The sequence below is a fragment of the Mya arenaria genome, chromosome 17, assembly GCF_026914265.1.
Source record: "Mya arenaria isolate MELC-2E11 chromosome 17, ASM2691426v1".
Taxonomy (NCBI): domain Eukaryota; kingdom Metazoa; phylum Mollusca; class Bivalvia; order Myida; family Myidae; genus Mya; species Mya arenaria.
Window position 1 is genome coordinate 18412995 of NC_069138.1, and position 22018 is coordinate 18435012.

Consider the following 22018-nt stretch of genomic DNA (forward strand, 5'->3'; position numbering starts at 1 on the left):
TGCTTGAATTGAAGGAATTTATACAAAAGTTAGCTAAATCTGAGACAAACTATTTTATGTCAAAACGGTCAATATGTGAGAGTGCAACTCTAAAAAATCAACCAGTCCATTCCCAGATGTGATGATAATACATAAACATAAATCTGTGTTGTACATGACATTTCTACGAACAATTGTCAATATATGCGAACTAATATTTAATCAAAGTAAATTCAATACATAGCTTGTATTAATTCATAAAGACATACATATTTATTATCTTGTTTCCCCTCAAAATTGTACCAGAGAGCCAAAATTTTTAAACCTTTTAGATTGCCATCTTTATTCTGATGTACATTTATTCTAATTAAAAGATATTTTAAGCTCACAATGCTGTACCTTAATTCAAATACCAAACCACATTTCATCAGAAATAAAGTTTATCCGGTTGTTCAATGGTTCACGTTCGAATTATAAATACCTATGCACAGTTCACAGACATAATAACTAACTAATAATCGGTGTCCCATCAAAAAATAAATAACAATTATATCTTATAATTTGCTAGCTCGTAGTCTTACCACATTATTGTTGAGTGTTCTTCCTTGTTGATATTTGGCTCATGTAATGACACAGATGATATCGATTCTCCCGCTTTCTGCATCCCGCTGTAACAATTGGCTATTGATTTTACGCTCTTGATTGGTTTAATGACCTAATGATCTAAATATGGGCTGAAACTTACGCATTTCTTGAAAATTTAAACTAAATATTGAAATTGTTTTATTTATTATTATTATTATTATTATTATTATTATTATTATTATTATTATTATTATTATTATTATTATTATTACTTTATTGCAACTCCCTCATACTAATGGGTAGGTTAGAGTCAACCGCTATCAATGAAAATCATTCAAACTTGAAATTAATAATTAGTGTTCTTTATTTTAATAAGTATTCAGTCTCATTTCTATAAAAACAGATGCCTCTTATTTATATATATATATATATATATATATATATATATATATATATATATATATATATATATATATATATATATATATATATATATATTTATTAAACACAATTTAAGTCGTGATGGCGTCACGGCGGGGTCAAGCCATAATGCAGCCAATAGGCGCGGGCAGACCTTGATAAACTCAAATAAACAAAACAAATTCAGTAGTATATTATAATACGTTGTTTTTTCTAAATATTTATTACAAATGAGTTCTTTATGATTTAGAGAAATATTAAACAAATAACGATAGCCAAAAACACTGACATTCACACAATAACATTGATTTTGACTTCCTCTGCATTTTTTTTACATACTAGTACATAATAATAAATGAGTATTAAAACTGCACTCTCACAGATTGACCGTTTTGACTACTTTTTTGTCTTGGAATGAGCAATTTTTTGAGGAATTCAATGATATAAGACTGCTGACAAATGATCAGATCACAATTGTTGATATTTAGGTTTGAAAATGGATGTTTTATGGCTAAAAGCGTTACAATAATACTAACGTTTTAAAAAAATATTTCGGCAGTTTTCAAAACAATTGAGAACTGTTCTACTGTGAGGTGTCTTATATGACTGAAATGAATGCATTGATGCCAAATTCATCAAAGGAGACCAAACTTAAAAAAGTGTTAAAATTGTCAATCTTTAAAAAGCATCTTTATTTCAACTTCCTCATACCCCTCATACCAATGGGAGGATTAGGGTAGACTGCTTTTAATAAAATGAAGTTCATAATAGGAATCAAACTATGAAGAAAGTAAGCTAACAATTAGAGCCATTTTCAATAAAATTAAGATTAAAACAAATATGGTTTCTTCAAAATTACAACTTTATGCAATTTAATAAAATGCAATTAGAAAACTTGAAATTAATGAATTTTTTTGTTGTGTTTAATAAGTAATCCGTCTCTTTTGACGCCTTATCTTATATATGATCTTATTTTATCAGCACTCATCAAAGCAGATGTCACAGATAATATAAAATCGTTTGAGTACAATTATATTATTATATTTATTGACCTATTTTATTTATTTATTTATTTATTTATTTATTTATTTATTTATTTATTTATTTATTTATTTATTTATTTATTTATTTATTTATTTATTTATTTACCATTATTTTATTCATGCATAATATGATAATAATATTTTCCGCAGCTTGTCGATGAAATTAATTAATAATTTTAATAATTCGTGTTTCGTAGATTTATGACCCACTGGCCATGTGATTATGAAACAAATGATCTCCGCGCGACATGCACTAATTGAAAAGGCCATAAAAGTACCCGGGAAAAAGACAGTGTTGACACTTTTTAAATATATTAGGGGCCACCTTTCAATATAAAAAAACATATATTAGTTATGCACCCAATTTATTCGGTCACCCATAAATTGACACAGTCGTCTGTGGGCTTATCTGAAAAATGTATTAGTTAATTATTACGATTTACTAGAAGTGATATAGCCTTATGTGTTTATATATACGAGGGAACCGATGTTTCGAACGACCCGACTTTCAATTCTCCAGTCTGTTATGAAATATCTTTCAGTGTATTTTAGGTTTGAAGTCGTCTGCTTACTATGGCACCGATAATGTGTTGCATTGTGGAAATCGCTTATATGTTCAAAGGCTGTCGTATACTATATGTATACTAAACATAAATTTTAAAAGAAATATCAATAAATTAATAAATAGAAATTTTTAGTTTTACAAAATTGCCGTATTGCAAAGCAAAGTGAAAAGAAGGAATTATTTTCATTGATTCCGATGTTGGATCGACATGGTAGTGTTTATTCATATTCTTATTATGAACCGAGGACCGAGGATATTGCTCGACTGCTCGACATAATTAGGTTTCGATGCAGCGTGGGTATATTTTATATGAAAATAGAAGGAAAAAGTTCAGGACCCAGCTCCGACCTCGAGGGAACGCCGGTTCTCGAGCGACCGCTTGTTCGAGGGAACGCAGTTTCACTGTAAGTCCTAATATTTAGGAATGAACCCCTCCACTCATAACCTATATGCCCTATTGTTCCGTTTTGTACGGACAATGTTACTTGTATATTTGCGAACATCCATAATATACGGGATTTGTACACGCCAGTATATTCATCATGTACGGGAAACTAAACATTCCCGGGCCCTAGCCGTGAATTAATCCATCCAGCATTGTCGAATTCAATTATTTTGTATCATATAGATGTCATTGTAATTTCTTCAACGGCTGTTAAAACACATAAAAGCGTTAATATTTCTACAAAATGCGACTCCTGTTACTCTGAAACACGGAAAAACGAATAAGTCAATGGTATATGTAATAAATGTTGATCGTATCATATAGCTGTCAAATGTAACACCACCTAGCATTGTCAAATCTTATTCTTCTGTATCATAAAGATGTCGCTTTAATTTCATCAAACTTAAGGCTGTTAGAACCAAAAAAGCGTTTACAATTTCTAAAAAACATGACTCTTACTTACATATTCCTGTTTCTCTGCAAGTCAATGGTATAAGTGTTGTTCATACATGTATCATATATTCTGTGAAATGAATGAACAATTAACCTTACTTGATTACACAATTCAAAACTAAACAGCATGGGTGTACGGGAAACAGTACATTTCCGTATATCTATAGTGTACGGGAATTGTTACTTTTCCGTACACTCAGCGTGTACGGGAACTTGTATATTTCCGTACATCCATAATATACGGGAAATGTAAAATCCCGTCTATTCATCGTGTACGGGAATGGTTTAATCCCGTACTGTCAAAGTGTACGGAAGAGCATGAATTCCCGTTCACTCAACATGTACAGAGACCATACATGTCCGTCCGCTCAAGATATACGGAGATGTATGGTGCCGTATATTCATCAAATTATTTTTAGTACATGTACTAGCCGTAAATCAACCCTACCAGCATTGGCGAATCTCATTTTTTATCATTAACATGTCGCTTTAATTTCATCAAATGCTGTTGAAACCATAAAAGCCTTACATTTCCTACACAACTTGACCCTTGCTAACACATTGCTGTTTCTCTACTTTACACGGAAAAATGTATACAAGTCAATGGTTTAAATGTTGTTTATATAATATATGCTCTCAAAAAAAATAAAAATAAAAATTACGTTACTTGATTACAAAATTCAAAACTATTTTATAACATGGGTGTACGGGAAAGAGTACATTTCCGTATATCCATAGTGCACGGGAATTGTTACTTTTCCGTACACTCAGCGTGTACGGGAACTGATATATTTCCGTACATCCATAATATACGGGAATTGTACACGCCCGTATATTCATCGTGTACGGAAATGGTATAATCCCGTACACGATAAATATACGGAAGAACATAATTTCCCGTATTTTCAACATACGGAGACCGTACATGCCCCTACACTCAAGATATACGGAGATGTACGGTGCCGTACATACATCAAAATAGTTTAAGTACTAGTCGTTAGTCAATCAACTCAGTATAGTCCAATTTACTAGTATTTATTTGTTACCATTCAGACCCTTTCTAATTTCATCAAAAGCTGTCGAAACCCATTAAACCATTCAATTTTCGACGAAGGTGATTTTTACTGACACCATCCTGTTTTTCTACGAAACTGTGATTTTTTTAAGTCAATGGTATAAATGTCGTTCATATCATGTATGCTACCAAATTAAACACCGAAAGACCTAAATTGATTACAGAATTCATTTTTTACTTATAACACTGATGTACGGGTTAGTACACGCCCGTAAATCGAATCCCGTATACTTAAGATATGCGAGTTTTATGAATATACGGGTCCGAACACACCCGTATATTCAACATCCCGTACACTTACCGTACACGTTGGGTGTACGGGTTTCAGTACATTCCCGTATATTCAACCATTTTTCGCAGTGTTTAATCCAGTAAAAACCTTTCTAGTTCTCAAAACCTTGGGTTACCCTAAACACGTTTTTGTTTTGTTTTTGCCTTTTGTCTCTTAATTTGTAAATGTATTTTAGGTAACTTAACATCAATGCATATTGTTTTCGCAAAAATCGTATGATTTGTAAATTGTATATATTAAAAATGCTTTATCATCACATAATACACAGTAATAAACAGGAGCGAAATTTTAAAATCATGCACGTGATAGTGGTTCTACACATAGATGAAGTTTTTATCTCGGATTGTTTATTTGTATACCGGGGTAGACTAGTTTACAGTTTATGGCCAAGGGAGGATAACAATAGAATTGTCAATTCCATCTAAACGAAATAAATTAAAAAGATTCATTGAAATACAGTGATCAATGAAACAAATTTTAAATTGTGAAATGGAAAGTTTAAAAGTCGTATTGCAGGGGGAAAGACATAAAAAGTCATGCAAATATTAAGTGAAAACAAACAAACAAAATGGTGGACGGCGGATTTGTAAGGAATAGTATCTACTTTTGCTTGGTAGGTAAACTTTCTCCATATATTTTGAAAAAGGTATACGTCTATTATGTGGCAAAAAACATACTTTCCGATCGGCACCTTAGTTTGGTATCATAACTCTAAGATAGACAGTTATTGAACAGATTGTGGGTAACGATGCGATGTTTACAAATAAACGTGTTGATTTTATCCACAATATTTCGTATTTTCCCGGTAAATATGGCGATTTTGTGCATGTTGTAACTGTGCTTACATGTATATCTTCTTATTTTCAAAGTTGATGGTTATCACTTGACTTAACACAATATCTGACCGATTTTATGTTCCTTGATCCCCATGTTGTTTATTACAAGCACAATACCAGCATTTTGGAGTAGCAGGCAAAGGAAGGTACCAGAGTCTGTATTTTTCCTTACAAATCCGCCATTTTGCTTGCGCTGAAATATTTTTCTCACTTAATGAGAGGAAATTAGCCTCCAACTCCTAATCCTAAAAAAAAGAAAGCCCAGCGTCTATACCATTTAAAAGGGACTCGCTCATGTTGTTGCGTGATTGGTTGATTGACATTATCACGTCATCTTAAAAAAGGTCAAAATTTTCTTCACATATGTATAAATGCTGGTTGCATGGTGGTGACTGTGTCGGTTTTCTTAATTTTTCTTGACCTGAGCGGTGTGGGTTCGCACCACTTTACCCCCAAAATACTTTTTGTGTACTAATAATGATGCAATAAGTGTTTCAGATGCATTACCGGGAACAAATTTTTGGTCCAAAAAATGAGGGAGTCCCTTTAACGCGGAACTGATCAGTGAAAAGGTTAATAAAATCCTTTCTGTAAAGATTGTCTACTAAAACGTTGATGTGACAAAGTAAGTGCAGTGAATGGAGTAAGGGAAGTAACTTAGATTCCTTTAAACTGTCATTGACTTGTGTCAATTACTTCCATAAATAGAATCACTAATAGTATACATGTATGTGGATATGTTGCGACTTTTATATACAGGTTGGTTGTATTAATCATTTATTGTTGTTTTGTTCATATCCTTGCTTTTTCATGTAAGAAACGAGCTGTTGCTTAACGTCTTGGTATTTATTGATACAAATAATTACATTTGAAGTTTAATTGAATTGAATACGAGTTCTTTTTGAGCTCGTGGGGCTGATTTCTTTTCCAGTAGTATTATTGTGTTACTTACTAAGTAAATGATTTAATGTATCATTTTTGGTATTTCTCGTATAACTGAAAATTTAGTTTTATATTCTTTAAAGATGCGGCATGTGGTAATTATAAAGGCGTATGTATTGTCGTCTTAATTCATTGAAAGGTGCACTATCACAGATAAACTGTTTTGACAACTTTTTATTTTGTTGTCTTTGAGCGAGCCAATTTTTGCAAAAAACCATCGAAACCAGTCATATAAGACTGCTGACAAAATATTAGATCGCAGATTTTTATATTTTAGTTCAAAAAATGATTTTTTATATATTTTTCTTTCCATAAAACATTAATTTTAGAACGGAAATATGAACATCAGTGATCTGATCATTTGTAAGTAATCTTTTATCATTTGTTTGCAGATATTTACGCAAAGATTTGCTCTTTCCAAGTCAAGAATTTAAAAAAAGTTGTAAAAACGGTATATCTGTGAGAGTGCAGCTTTAAGGGTCAATGTTTACTTCCTGTCAGTCTATAATGGCAGTTTAAGCACAGTCCTTGAATTATAGGTGTGCTTTTGTTAACTCATGCGTGTGCTTTTGTTAACTCATGCGGATCAAGGGGGGTGGGCGCAGTCGCCCCCCTCCCCCCTAAAATGTCCAAGTATACTTTTTACGCGTAAAATTCTTCATTTCGGACTAAAGATTGTTACTTGCCAACCGTGACTTTAATCCAAATACATTTCGGTTTTTAGGGAGGGGTGCAAGTCAAAAGTGTACGCACCCTCTGACATTGAATCCTGGATCTACCCCTGGTATCTTTACGTTAGTGAGTGTACAATCACACTGTATCTTGTAAATGCACTGAGGGTGATTTGTTTTAAATGTCATCCGAGTTTAACTCGTATTGTTTAAGCTGTATGATTCCAGGTTATTCATTTATTTTTACATATCAAGTTTTATAATACATGTAATAAATGCGTTCTATACAGTTTTTACTGTGTTAGTTTTAACGTTTTTTTTATTTTTACTGTACAAGATATTCAATTTTTGATATCCAATGTCCAATGTTTTGCCGACACGACATTCATTTTGTTCATGTTCAAAATTAAATGTCGCGCCAGTGCGACTTTCATTTTAAATGTCTTTTGTCCAATGTCGTATTTTAAGCTTAGTTCAAACAATTCTTTTCGTTTATACTTTGATTTCCCCAAATGTAGTTCAGCTCATGCAGGTCAAATTCAGTATTTACGTTCCATTGTTAGCGTTTGTTGATCTATCAGCTGTAAAGGGTTGTTTCCTAAAATAAACCTCTTTAGCTTTAGCAGCACCCGTGTTGCCTTTATCAAATATCGGTACAATAATATCCTTTCCACAGAATATTCCCCTTTGGCAGTGACGTAGCTACATAGAGGCATTGGCGGCCTGCGCCTGCAACGTTTTCGAAAAATGACAAATTAAAATAACCCTAGAATGCAATAAAGCGGCTTTAACACTTATAACAAATTTTGAACAATAGCAAGTTTGGTGTTTAATTATAAGTACGTGCAGAGTGTATTTCTCGATTTTATTGTAACCGTTGCAAATATAATTAAGTGTGTAATGTACTGGCAAATTCCCTAAACTCACATAGAACCATCACGCCTAAATTTTTTAAGGCTAAGCTACGCCCTTGTTTACTATGCATTGTATTGTATTTATGAATAAAGCGTGTGAAATGATTTAAAATAAATCTTTGAACATTTCCGCTACAATTTTATTTATGCCAGGGCTCTTCGAGTTATTAATATTTGAAGAGACAGTATTTTTATTCAGTTCCGTTAAAGGTTTGACAAATTTCTTGTTTTTGTGTGCTACCATGTGTGTTTGTTGTTGTTGTTGTTGTTGTTGTTGGTGGTGGTGGTGGTGGTGGTGGTGGTGGTGGTGGTGGTGTGGGGACATAGTTTTGTTGACTCGGGTATGATTCTCTATTTTCCTGATTTTTATTGTGTATTTTTTATATATTATTGAAGTATTCTGGCACGTTGAACCTCGTTAAATTGTAGCGCTTTGTGGCATTTAATCCTTGTTTTACATATGGTTTGACATTGCCTTTGAATAATTGTCTCCGTGAGTGTCTGAAAGGTCGTTTGAGATCTTTGGAAAAGCTCTCAGGGAAGTTGTATTAATACGTTGCGTCATACATGTAGGTGTTATTTTTATGATTTTTAAAAGTAATAATTTCGTAATCTTTGATTTTTTTTAATTAAAATATATGATATCTGTTATTTATGAAAGTTCTTTGCTTCATTGTGCAGGGATATATAGCATATGATGCACGTGAAGTTAGCGGCCAAGCGACGTGGAGTAAGCGGCATAGCGAACAAGCGGACGGAAGTCAGCGGCCTGGCAGCCTAGCGACGTGAACTTGGCGGCCTAGCGGCCTATTTTTTTCCTCTATTTTAAAGGCATTGTTGATGCAATTTCTTGGAAAACAGTGGTTAATCAATGTTTTTATTCATACTTTAAACATAGCGGCCTAAAATGGTTTTCTTTTTCAAAGCATTTTTGTATGCATATCCATTAAAACAATGATACATTTACTGTTGTAATGCAGTTCGGCGGCCTAGCGGCGTGAAGTTAGCGGCCAAGCGACCTAGCGGCCTAAACTTTGTTTCTATTTTAAAGCATTTTTACATGCACTTGGTCGAGTTTTGGAGAAAATGCAGATATTCGCTAAAGGATGTTGATTTGTGAAAGAAACCATAAATTTATCATTGTTTTAGAAGAAAAAGCATGTATAGGTGCTTTAAAAAAGGAAACCATTTAGGCCGCTAGGCCGCAAACTTCACGCCGCTACGCCGCTGAAGTACTTGATCGACTTTTTTGAAAACATGTTGAAAATCGCTTCAGATTGATATTTTTGCGCATTAAACTGTTAATATATCATTTTAGAAGTAAAGGCATATAAACATGCTTTGGAATAGGATGCCATTTAAGGCCGCTAGGCCGCTAAGCCGCTAGGCCGCTAACGTCACGCCGTAAGACCGTTTAAGTGCTTGAACGACTGTTTTTGAAATGAGTTGATAATCGCTTCAAATTGATAATTTGTGCATAAAAACTGAACATATATTATTGTTTAAGAAGAACTGGCAACTTTACGGCGCTAGGCCGCTAACTTCACGGCGCCAGGCCACTAACATCACGAAGCTGGGCCTCCAGGCCGCTAACTTCACACCGCTAGGTCGCTAGGCCGCCAATTTACGCCGCCAGGCCGCCAGACCGCTATGCCGCTAACTTCACGCCGCTAGGCCGCCAGGCCGCAATGCTGCTATGCCGCTAGCTTTACGCCGCTAGGCCGCTTACTTCACGCCGCTAGGCCGTTAACTTCACGTACATTACCATATGTGAAAAACAACAACTTTCTTTTATAAAACTGCAAAGTTAATAGAGGTGTTTATGATTACTATTAGCAAATGAAACATGATCAAGTGAATCATTATAGCAAACACATTCAATACCTTTAGTTGGTCTTTTCATATTATTATCGATCTGGCAATCATATTATTCATCGATGCGTGAATTCAAATATAGTGTGCAGATGACTCGTGTAACGTTATAACAGCTAAGCAATTGTATACAGCGTGCATTATTTTTCTCCAGAAATGTTTGTGCCCTTTCGTATCTGAGAAAGAATATTCCACTTTTATTTCGTCATTTCCTCGAACGACTAACGAACTAACGTATTTGTTACTTGAATATGTACTTACTTTGATAATATGGCATTTCAGGACGGGCCGCTTTCCACCCTTACGAATGTTAAATTGGGTAACATGATCATATCAGAGGGAACGTTCAGACGTCTCGTTAGTATTGTGATACAGTCGGGACATTCTGTGAACTGTAAGTTAGATGACTGTACAATTGAGCCTGAAGAGGACGTGAGACAGCTGCAGTTGGAGATGGAGAACCAGTCCGCTCTTCAGATGGTTGCTCTACAGCCCGTCTCAGCTGACTATACAACACACATTACAATAGCGAACACGACCATGTCAGCAGGAGAGTTCAGACGTCTCATTAGTATTGTGATACAGTCGGGACATTCTGTGAACTGTGAGTTAGAGTCCTGTATATTAGAGCCTGATGAGGACGTGAGACAGCTGCAGGTGGAGATGGAGAACCAGTCCGCTCTTCCGATGGTTGTTCTACAGCCCGTCTCAGCTGACTATACAACACACATTGCAATAATGAAAACGACCATGTCAGCAGGAGAGTTCAGACGTCTCGTTAGTATTGTGATACAGTCGGGACATTCTGTGAACTGTGATTTAGGGCGCTGTACAATAGAGCCTGAAGAGGACGTGAGACAGCTGCAGGTGGAGATGGAGAACCAGTCCGCTCTTCAGATGGTTGTTCTACAGCCCGTCTCAGCTGACAATACAACACACATTACAATAGAGGAAACGACCATGTCAGCAGGAGAGTTCAGACGTCTCGTTAGTATTGTGATACAGTCGGGACATTCTGTGAACTGTGAGTTATGGCACTGTACAATAAATCCTGAAGAGGACGTGAGACAGCTGCAGGTGGAGATGGAGAACCAGTCCGCTCTTCAGATGGTTGTTCTACAGCCCGTCTCAGCTGACTATACAACACACATTACAATAAGGGAAACGACCATGTCAGCAGGAGAGTTCAGACGTCTCGTTAGTATTGTGATACAGTCGGGACATTCTGTGAACTGTGTGTTATGGGACTGTATATTAGAGCCTGATGAGGACGTGAGACAGCTGCAGTTGGAGATGGAGAACCAGTCCGCTCTTCAGATGGTTGCTCTACAGCCCGTCTCAGCCTACTCTACAACACACATTACAATAAAGAAGACGACCATGTCAGCAGGAGCGTTCAGACGTCTCGTTAGTATTGTGATACAGTCGGGACATTCTGTGAACTGTGAGTTATGGCACTGTACAATAAAGCCTGAAGAGGACGTGAGACAGCTGCAGGTGGAGATGGAGAACCAGTCCGCTCTTCAGATGGTTGTTCTACAGCCCGTCTCAGCTGACTATACAACACACATTACAATAAGGGAAACGACCATGTCAGCAGGAGAGTTCAGACGTCTCGTTAGTATTGTGATACAGTCGGGAAATTCTGTGAACTGTGATTTAGGGCACTGTACAATAGAGCCTGAAGAGGACGTGAGACAGCTGCAGGTGGAGATGGAGAACCAGTCCGCTCTTCAGATGGTTGTTCTACAGCCCGTCTCAGCTGACAATACAACACACATTACAATAGAGGAAACGACCATGTCAGCAGGAGAGTTCAGACGTCTCGTTAGTATTGTGATACAGTCGGGACATTCTGTGAACTGTGAGTTATGGCACTGTACAATAAAGCCTGAAGAGGACGTGAGACAGCTGCAGGTGGAGATGGAGAACCAGTCCGCTCTTCAGATGGTTGTTCTACAGCCCGTCTCAGCTGACTATACAACACACATTACAATAAGGGAAACGACCATGTCAGCAGGAGAGTTCAGACGTCTCGTTAGTATTGTGATACAGTCGGGACATTCTGTGAACTGTGAGTTAGGGCGCTGTACAATAGAGCCTGAAGAGGACGTGAGACAGCTGCTGGTGGAGATGGAGAACCAGTCCGCTCTTCCGATGGTTGCTCTACAGCCCGTCTCAGCTGACTATACAACACACATTGCAATAAGTGAAACGACCATGTCAGCAGGAGAGTTCAGACGTCTCGTTAGTATTGTGATACAGTCGGGACATTCTGTGAACTGTGAGTTAGAGTTCTGTACAATAGAGCCTAAAGAGGACGTGAGACAGCTGCTGGTGGAGATGGAGAACCAGTCCGCCGTGAAACTTGTGAGGGCCTTCCAGGTTAATGAATTCCACTTCTGGTATGTTGAGTTCAACGTAAACGTAAATGGTAGGTGACATTCTCACAATTACTTGAAATATATGACTGATGAAAAAATTTAAACTGAGACTGGCTGAATTATGAAAAGATCTAAACTAAACGTTCACATTTAGATTTACTTTATATTATGAAGGCAGTATTGTGTCGATCTGCAAATCATTTGAATTTGCAGTTATCATGATAGAAAACGAATCAAATCAAATCATTCTTGTTCAAAATTGTTTTTATCAAATTATTATGTTTTATATATATATGGTACTTACTACATAAGTGTAATATTTAACCAAAATTGTAACTGTATTTGAATAACAAAATGTAATAATTTGCCCTGTTTCCGTTCCATAATTAACTAATAGTTTACTGCCAATTTCTCGAAACTTCCTAAGCTTAACAGGCATTCATGTAACACTGCTCTAATAAGACTTATAGATACTTGGCTTAAAGATGTTGACAGTGGTAAACTAGTTGGTGCGATATTTTTGGATTTGAGAAAAGCTTTCGATTTAGTTGATCATGAAATTCTTCTTTATAAATTGAAACTGTATCATTTTTCTGAAATAGCATTGAATTTGTTTAAATCATATCTTGAAAATAGAAACCAAATTGTAAAGATTGGCAAAATTAAATCGCAAAAACTCACTGTTACATCTGGGGTACCCCAGGGTTCCATACTGGGACCCTTGCTTTTTATTTTATACATAAATGATATTGCAGTTATGCATCCAACATTAAATATAGATCTATATGCAGATGACTCAACACTTTATGAATCTGGATATCAGTTGACGGATATTCAAAATAAATTACAACATCATTTAAATTATGTTAATAAGTGGTGTCAACTAAATAATATGTCATTGCATCCTTCCAAGACTAAATGCATGTTAATAGGGTCTGCAAATAAATTAAAAAACACTGGGAATCTTGAACTTTGTATTAATGATGTTCAAATAGTTAATGTTGTTGTGCAAAAGTTATTAGGGTTGTATATAGATAATACACTAAACTGGCATGTGCAAATCGATTATGTTTGTAAAAATCTGAATAAGAAAATTGCACTTCTAAAAAATATAATATATTTCCTCACACCTGATACAAAACGAATGTTTTACAATGCATATATTCTGCCAAATTTTGATTACGGCTGCTTGGTCTGGGGCAAGGGAACCAATTCATATGTGAATAAAATAAATAACTTACAAAAACGAATTGCAAAAATCATACTTGGTAAATCTAAACGAGATTCATCAACAAATCTATTTAAAGAACTAAAATGGCTAAACTTCTCGGATAGATGTAAATACCACGCAGCAGTATTAGTTTACAAGACGTTGAATAGCATGGCTCCATCATATATGTCAGAATTAGTAACAGTTTCAGACAATAATGTATATATGCTAAGATCAATGGCACACAAAGATATTGTTTTACAAACTAGACCTCGTACTAATTATATGAAAGCATCGTTTACATATTACAGCAGAATTGTTTGGAATAATATACCTTTGGAAATACGAGAATCAAAAAACTTTAATACGTATAAAATAAAGGTCAAACAGTACCTCATAGGAAACTTGTGATTATACAAATTGTGATGTTTTATTCATAATTATATTTAACTGAGAGTATCTGTCTAATATTGATTCAACATCATCATCATGTCATCATATGCATCATTATCGTCAGCATCAACAGCATACTTATAATCATCATCATCATCGTCATCGTTGTTAGCATCGTCTTCATGTTTGTCTTATGATTATTTGCCATATTTTCATTCTGTTTCAGAGGGCCATATCGAAAATAAGATTCTGTAGTTTTGTACATGATCTTAATATGTCACCTTCTTAAAATAAAGATATTATTATTATTATTATTATTATTATTATTATTATTATTATTATTATTATTATTATTATTATTATTATAAGTATGTTATTTCAATTAGCCAAAATACATATTAAATTACATTTTGATAAAAATGGCTTATTTTGAATATCATAAAGAAAAATTATTATTTAACTTTATACAATTTTCAGATAACATATTTTAACCTCTTTTAATAAAACATCAGAAAATTGCTGCCACTGAAAATAAACGCTTACCAACACTAGCATCAAGTATACACGAGCGCTAAGTACGAGTTATGTATTATTTAGACACAAGAGTAATGGGTGCAGTAACTGTTGTTATCATACTGTCCGTAAAACTGTCAAATATGTAACCTGTGTATATGAAATAGCGCTGGAGTTTATCATAATGTAGATTTTGCACGGTTTTTACTGGTTATTATATCATAATTTATGCTTAAATGGAAGCAGCGAAAATTTAACCCATATGTTACAAGTAGCATGAATAATTAATTAATCAACTTGATATTGTGATATATGAATACGGTAACGTCAAACTGACTATAACGTTAGGGAGGGTATGTCGTTAGCTTTAAAAATAGTGAAAAATACTGGTCAGGTATTTTAAATAGGCGACGTGTTCATGTTTGTCTTTATTTTTTGACTGATGTTGATGATACGACGACGATGACAATGATGATAATAAAATAATGTTGATAATTCGACCACGACTACAATGATGATGATATTTATAATGTTTAAGATTCGACCACGACTACAATGATGGTGATAATTATAATGTTGATGTTTAGACTACAACGACAATGATGGTGATAATAATAGTGTTGATAATTCGACCACGACGCAAATAATAATAATAATAATAATAATAATAATAATAATAATAATAATAATAATAATAATGTTGGTAATTCGACCAGGACGACAATGATGATAATAAAATAATGCTGATAATTCGAACACGACGACTATGATGATGATAATAATAATATCGATGCGACGACGACTACTAAAATGAATATAATACTAGTAATAATGGTGATGTGACTGCGACGACTAAGATGAAGATAATAATAATGATGATCTGGCGACGACAACTAAGATTATGATAATAAACACGATGATGCGACGATGACAACGACAATGATGATAGTACTTATATTGATTATGCAACGACGACAACGAGGTTGATGATAATGCTACTAATTACCAAGAGACAATGACGACTATAACGATGACGATGCTTTGTTGTTGTTGTTGTAGTTTTTGTTGATGATGATGATTCTGATGTAACATAACATATAATTAAATGTAAGGCATCCGGCCCGTATAACAGTTACTTATACAAGTATTTTAACAGCATTAAAATTAATGCAATGATGAACAAGATATATTAAGTTATGATCAAATATTATCATATTATTTTATCAAGAGCACTTATGTTCTTATATCAGTTATAATTTTAAAATATACTTGTATATCGATATTTCATACAAAGTCATCAGATATAGAAATATAGAAAATAGGCTGTTATTCAAAGAAAAGAATACGCAAAATGACTTACTGCTATGTAAGTCTTTAGAATGAGCAACGCTCGTCTGGTCAATATATAAGTTGGCGCAGATTTTCATATTGATAGTTTGTTAAGAAGTGCTTGCATTTATCAAAATATTCAATTTATATCATGTTTTGACCTACATTTGAGTATAGACTTCAAATAACAAGCTGTGATTGTATAAGTGCCAATGAAAGTAATAAACAAGTGATTTTTTTTGTATTCGGAAATATCAAAACATTCTTATTTTATCTATAAGAGGGTAGTATGAACATTTTATTGCAATTAATTCACTAGCTTATTCGGCGATGGGAAAAACCACACCGCCCCTACCCCTTAACAATTTCAGAGGAATAAGGTTAAAATGCATCATTTCGGACTTGAATTGCTAACAATTCCATGGGGGAATGCCCCATATGTTAAAGACTCGTTTGTTGTTGTTTTAATTTGAAATATAACCACATGCATCTGTTCTATTATTCAGAGTCCACGGAACCAGAAGAGTCTCTTCTTTCCTTCGGAAGTAACTCCCCTTGTTCCGACGGTAAGTGTCCGTGATTTGATTTTAACAACCTATTGCTGGCTTGAGAATAAAAATGAGAAAATAATAAATCAATATTAATTGTTTAATGCTGAATTCCGTTGTTGTTGTAGTTGTTGTTGTATCATTATCGTGTTGGTGGTCGTGATGCTGATGCTGTTGATGATACTGCTGCTGCTGATGATGATGATGATGATAACATATTGCTGGCTTTGACTAAAGAATAAAAATGAAAAATGATAGAATAATTAATGAATGGTAATGATAAATATGCTTAGTTACGTTGTTGTTGTTGTTTGAGCAACATCGTGATGATGGTGATGGTGATGATGATGATGATGATGGTGGTGGTGGTGGTGGTGGTGGTGGTGGTAGAGGTGGTCAAGATAATAATGATAATGATAATAATGATGATGATGATAATGATTATGGTGGTGGTGGTGGTGGTGGTGGTAGTGGTGGTGGTGGTTTTTTTTCATTTATTTAAAATATAACTATATGCATCTGTTTCTTTTTTTAGCGTCCAAGGAACCGGAATTGTCCGTCCAGGCTTTCAGAAATAACTCCCATTTCTCCGTCGGTAAGTGTCATTGAATTGATTTAATCAACACATTGCTTGTTTGGACTTTAAAATAACAATAATAAAATAATTAAACCGGAAACAATGTATGGCATGTAATAAAATGTTTATTGACCTGTTAAGGACTTTACTTGGTATAGTTTTATGTTCATAAATTAAAATAAAACCACATGCATCTGTTCCATTATTCAGCGTCAACGGAACCGGAAGAGTCCCTTCAGGCTACCGGAAGTAGATCCCCTTGCTCTGTCGGTAAGTCTCATTGATTTGATTTTAACAACACATTGTTGGCTTGGATTTTAGAATAAAAATGAAAAAAATGGTGATAATATTGATGCTTGATGATGATGATGATGATGATGATGATGATGATGATGATGATGATGATGAAGACGATGACTACAACGACGACGATGATGATGATGATGATGATGATGATGATGATGATGATGATGACTATGACGACGGCGACAACGATGATGACGATGATGATGATGATGATGATGATGATGATGATGATGATGATGATGATGATGATGATGGTGATGATGATGATGATGATGATGATGATGATGATGATGATGATGATGATGATGATGATGAGGTAGCATAACATAGAGGTAATTGTAATGCAAGGTCTCCGACCCATACAACAATTATTTAAACAAGTACATGGAATGATGAACAAGACATATTTTTACGATCAAATATTATCATTTATTTCATGCATACCGGTGAAAGAGTGATCATTTCACTCTGGCTCGAGTGAAATGATAATCCTTGCTCATTTCACTCTGTACAGACAACTCGGGACTATTTTTGCCATCTTTTATAAAAATTTGCTTCTCTTGACTTTGAAAAAAAAATACATGTATGTCACAAGTACATGTTTGTTGTTGTCTGTAGTGCAGTAAAATACACATTGACCGAATCGTATTGAATTGTCAAAATCAAATAATGCAATAGTTTAAAAAAAAAAAACATGTTTTGCGATTGACTATTAAAAAAGAACAAGCTTACCAATTTATGTATGAACTATTTCATGGAACATACTGTTACAATTAACCCGCTTGGTAAGTATCGGTTAAATATTTACTTGGCCACATGTGCAAGTAGAGTTGATAGATCATTTCTCCCTACAAACTCTAACCGCGTACATGTATGCACAAGCATTTAAAAACTTTCAAAGTCTGCGTTCCATCCCTCTCAAAAGCATTTTCGGGCACATAATCGACATTTCCTCTTGGGCCTTCGTATACACACGGGAACGTGACATTCAACTTAAATATATATGAAACTAATTCGCTGTCTCAACAACAAAACATCCTTCGGCTGCACTGAGCATTTATTCACCCCGACAAAATACCGTACGATCCAGAGTCTGAGAGCGACAGTGACTAGATATACACTACGAAAAACACTAAAGTTGCTTTTACGAATACACACTTGTATCAGTTCATCATTGTTAATTTAAATTTGTTGAAATTGTTTTTGAATGTACAAACATGTCACATGCTCAAGTTTCATTGAATTGTATTTCTACGCAATATATTTTTTGTTATTTTCGAAATGCTTTTGTTTAAATATTTGTTTTGTGCCTCAATGAATGTTAAAAATGATAGGTTTCGTTGATGGAAGTAGGGTTTTATCTCAAAATAATTTCAATTCCAACAACCATTTCCATATTGCTCACAGAGTCATCCGAAATAAAAATTAAGTGCAAATATTGCCATAGAAAACAGGCCGTTATTCATGGACAAGAATACGCAAAATGACTAACTGCTATGTAAGTATTTATAAAGAGCAACGCTTGTATGTTCAGCAAATAAGTAAGCCAGAACAGTTGGTGCTGATTGTCATAGTGGTTGTTTGTTCAGAGTTTCTCGCATTGATCGCATTGTTTTACTTTCATGATTTTTAAATATAAGCACATGAATCTGCTCCATGTTACAGCGTCCGCGGAACCGGAAGTGCCCCTCCAGGCTTCCGGAAGAAGCTCCCCTTGCTCCGCCGGTAAGTGTCCGAGATTTGATTTTAACAACCTATTGCTGGCTTGGATTTTAGAATAGAACTGAGAAAGTTTATAAATGATAATAATGTTGGTGCTGGATTAAGTTGTTGCTGTTGTATCATCGTCATGGTGGTGGTGGTGGTGATGATGATGAGGAGGAGGAAGAGGAGGAGGAGGATGATGATGGAAGTGGTGATGCTGCTGCTGCTGCTGATGACGATGATGATGATAATGATAATCATGATGATGATGATGATGATGATGATGATGATGATGATGATGATGATGGTTTGGTTTGTTTTCATTTATTAGCTCCATTGGCCGAAGGCCATGGAGCTTATGTCGTCACAGATTGTCCGTCGTGAGTGCGTGCGTGCGTGCGTGCGTGCGTGCGTGCGTGCGTAAACTTAAACGACATCTCCTCTGAAACTGATAAGCGGATTTTGACAAAACTTCACAGGAATGTTCCTTTGGTGGTCCTTTACCAAAATTGCTCAAATGGTTCCGGTCCATTGCACAATATGACCGCCAGAGCTAAAAATAGCAAAATCTTTAAACGACAACTCCTCTGAAACGGTTCGGCAGATTTTGATGAAACTTGACAGTAATGTTCCTTGGGTGGTCCTTTATTAAAATTGCTCAAATGGTTTTGGTTCATTGCACAATATGGCCGCCACAGCTAAAAATAGCAAAATCTTTAAACGACATCTCCTCTGAAACGGATAGGCAGATTTTGATGAAACTTGACAGAATTGTTCCTTGGGTGGTCCTTAACCAAAATTGCTCAAATGGTTCCGGTCCGCTGCACAACATGGCTGCCAGGGCAAAAAAAATAGAAAAACCTTTAAAGAACATCTTCTCAGAAACCGATGATCAGATTTTGATAAAACTTAACAGAAATGTTCAAATGCACAAGATGGCCCCCAGAGGTAAAAATAGAAAAACCTTTAAACGACTTCTCCTCAGAAACCGATGATCGTATTGCAATGAAACTTGACAGAAATGTTACTTGGGTAGTCCTTAACCAAAATAGCCCAAACAGTTCTGGTCTGCTGCACAACATGGGCACCAGAGCTAAGAATAGAAAAAAACGTTAAACTACATCTTCTCAGAAACCGATTATCAGATTTTGATGAAACTTTACATAAATGTTCATCGGGATGCCCTTTAACCAAAATTGCCCAAATGGTTCCGGTCCGCTGCACAACATGGCTGCGAGAGTTAAAAATAGAAAAACCTTTAAGGACTTCTCGTCCGCAGTCTTCACGAAAAACATTTTAACCTACTAGCCAGTTGGACTAGCATAATGGCATATTTTACTAGTCCGAATGACAATCTAGTAGTCTGACTATTTTGCCATATTATAAAACTGTATGCTTGAGGTAAAAACCTATTTCAATTGAGCAGCTTGCAGTTTGAGTAAACATTTCTTTATTATGATGCTCATGCAGTGATAGGGAGTGACATCCTTCTGTTGGGAATAGTGCTCCTTGTTTTTCAGAACCTATGGGTACTATGTAAAAACAAAAGGCATCTTGCTTGAATAGACTGTAATAATATCAACATGGTTAGAAAAGAAATGCCATGCTTTAATAGCTTTGATTACATTTTACTACTGAATTACCTCCCTTTAATAGAAAAAAATAATGTCTTAATTTTTCACGTATAGCATCTTTAAATAATTTTTAAACAATAATAATTTATGAGTAAACATATAAGCATAAAGTTCTCACAAAAAGATCAATTTAAAAACCTTACATTTATACATAGGAAAGTATATATAGACTGAACATTAATTTTCGTTTAAGTGACATTCTGAAAGTTTATGAAACAGCTATTTTTAGTAACTTAAATGGCCGAAAAGTGTAAGTGAAACACCAAGTCGATTCTATCTCTTCAGTTCTTGTTCAGGTTAGATATTTGCTTCATAATCTATTCAGATTAAATGTTAACCGATGATCAGATTTTGATGAAACTTGACAGAAATGTTCCTTGGGTGGTCATTAACCAATTTTTTTTAAATGGTTCCAGTCCACTGCACACCATGGCTGCCAGAGCTAAAAAATAAAAAAAAACTTTATACGACTTGTCGTCGAAACCGATGACCTTTTTTCGATAAAACTTGACAGAAATGTTTGTTTGGTGCTCCTTTACTCAAATTGCCCAAATCATTTCGGTCCACTGCACAACATGGCAGCCAGAGCTATTAAAGTAAAAAAAAATAATTAAATAACTTCTCCTCAAAAATTGATGATTGTATTTCTATGAAACTTGACGAAAATGTTCGTTAGGTGGTCTTTGCTTGAACCTTTTGGCCAGTGGAGCACAGGCACTGATGTGCCTCTTGTTTGAAATATTACTACATGCACCTGTTCCATTATTCAGCATCCACGGAACCGGAACAGTCCCTCCAGGCTAGCGGAAGCAACACCCTTACTCCGTCGGTGAGTGTCTGTGATTTGATTTTTACAATACATTGCTGCTGCTGCTGCTGCTGCTGCAGCTGCTGCTTCTGATGGTGGTGGTGGTTGTGGTGGTAGAAGTGGTGGTAATGATGATGATGATGATGACGATGACGACGCCGACGATGACGAAGAAAACGACGACGTCGACGACGACGACGACGATGACGATGATGATAATTATCCTTCGTCTTAAATTGCTTTATAAGGCCGTTGTCAAAATATATTTTGGTTTCAGTTTTCGCGACCTACCCTATTTTTTCACACGGCCTTATATTTGTTATTGGCAACAGCCGAAAATGTCTGACCGTTTTTTTACCTCTCCTTTTCTTTCTTTTACGTGAAAGACGTAAATTATTTGTACTCAGACTAAATTGCGACGATGTCTAGTATAAACATTATGCCGGACAAATCTTCCCGTTTGGTCCTAATGATGCAGAAACAGAGAAATGCATATTCGGATTATAATTAGAAAATGAAT

The 22018-nt window shown here is 35.1% G+C and overlaps 1 protein-coding gene across 3 annotated transcripts in view; it reads left to right on the plus strand.

The window, feature by feature from the left end:
- The window catches only part of LOC128222914 (uncharacterized), a 76440-nt gene that overhangs the window by 43857 nt on the left and 10565 nt on the right, over window positions 1–22018 (plus strand). For all 3 annotated transcript variants that reach the window (XM_052932091.1, XM_052932092.1, XM_052932093.1), the window contains 6 exons: window positions 10375–12526; window positions 16428–16487; window positions 17005–17064; window positions 17257–17316; window positions 19018–19077; window positions 21461–21519. In XM_052932091.1, coding sequence (XP_052788051.1) covers window positions 10375–12526; window positions 16428–16487; window positions 17005–17064; window positions 17257–17316; window positions 19018–19077; window positions 21461–21519 — 2451 coding nt within the window. The remainder of the gene's footprint in view (window positions 1–10374; window positions 12527–16427; window positions 16488–17004; window positions 17065–17256; window positions 17317–19017; window positions 19078–21460; window positions 21520–22018) is intronic.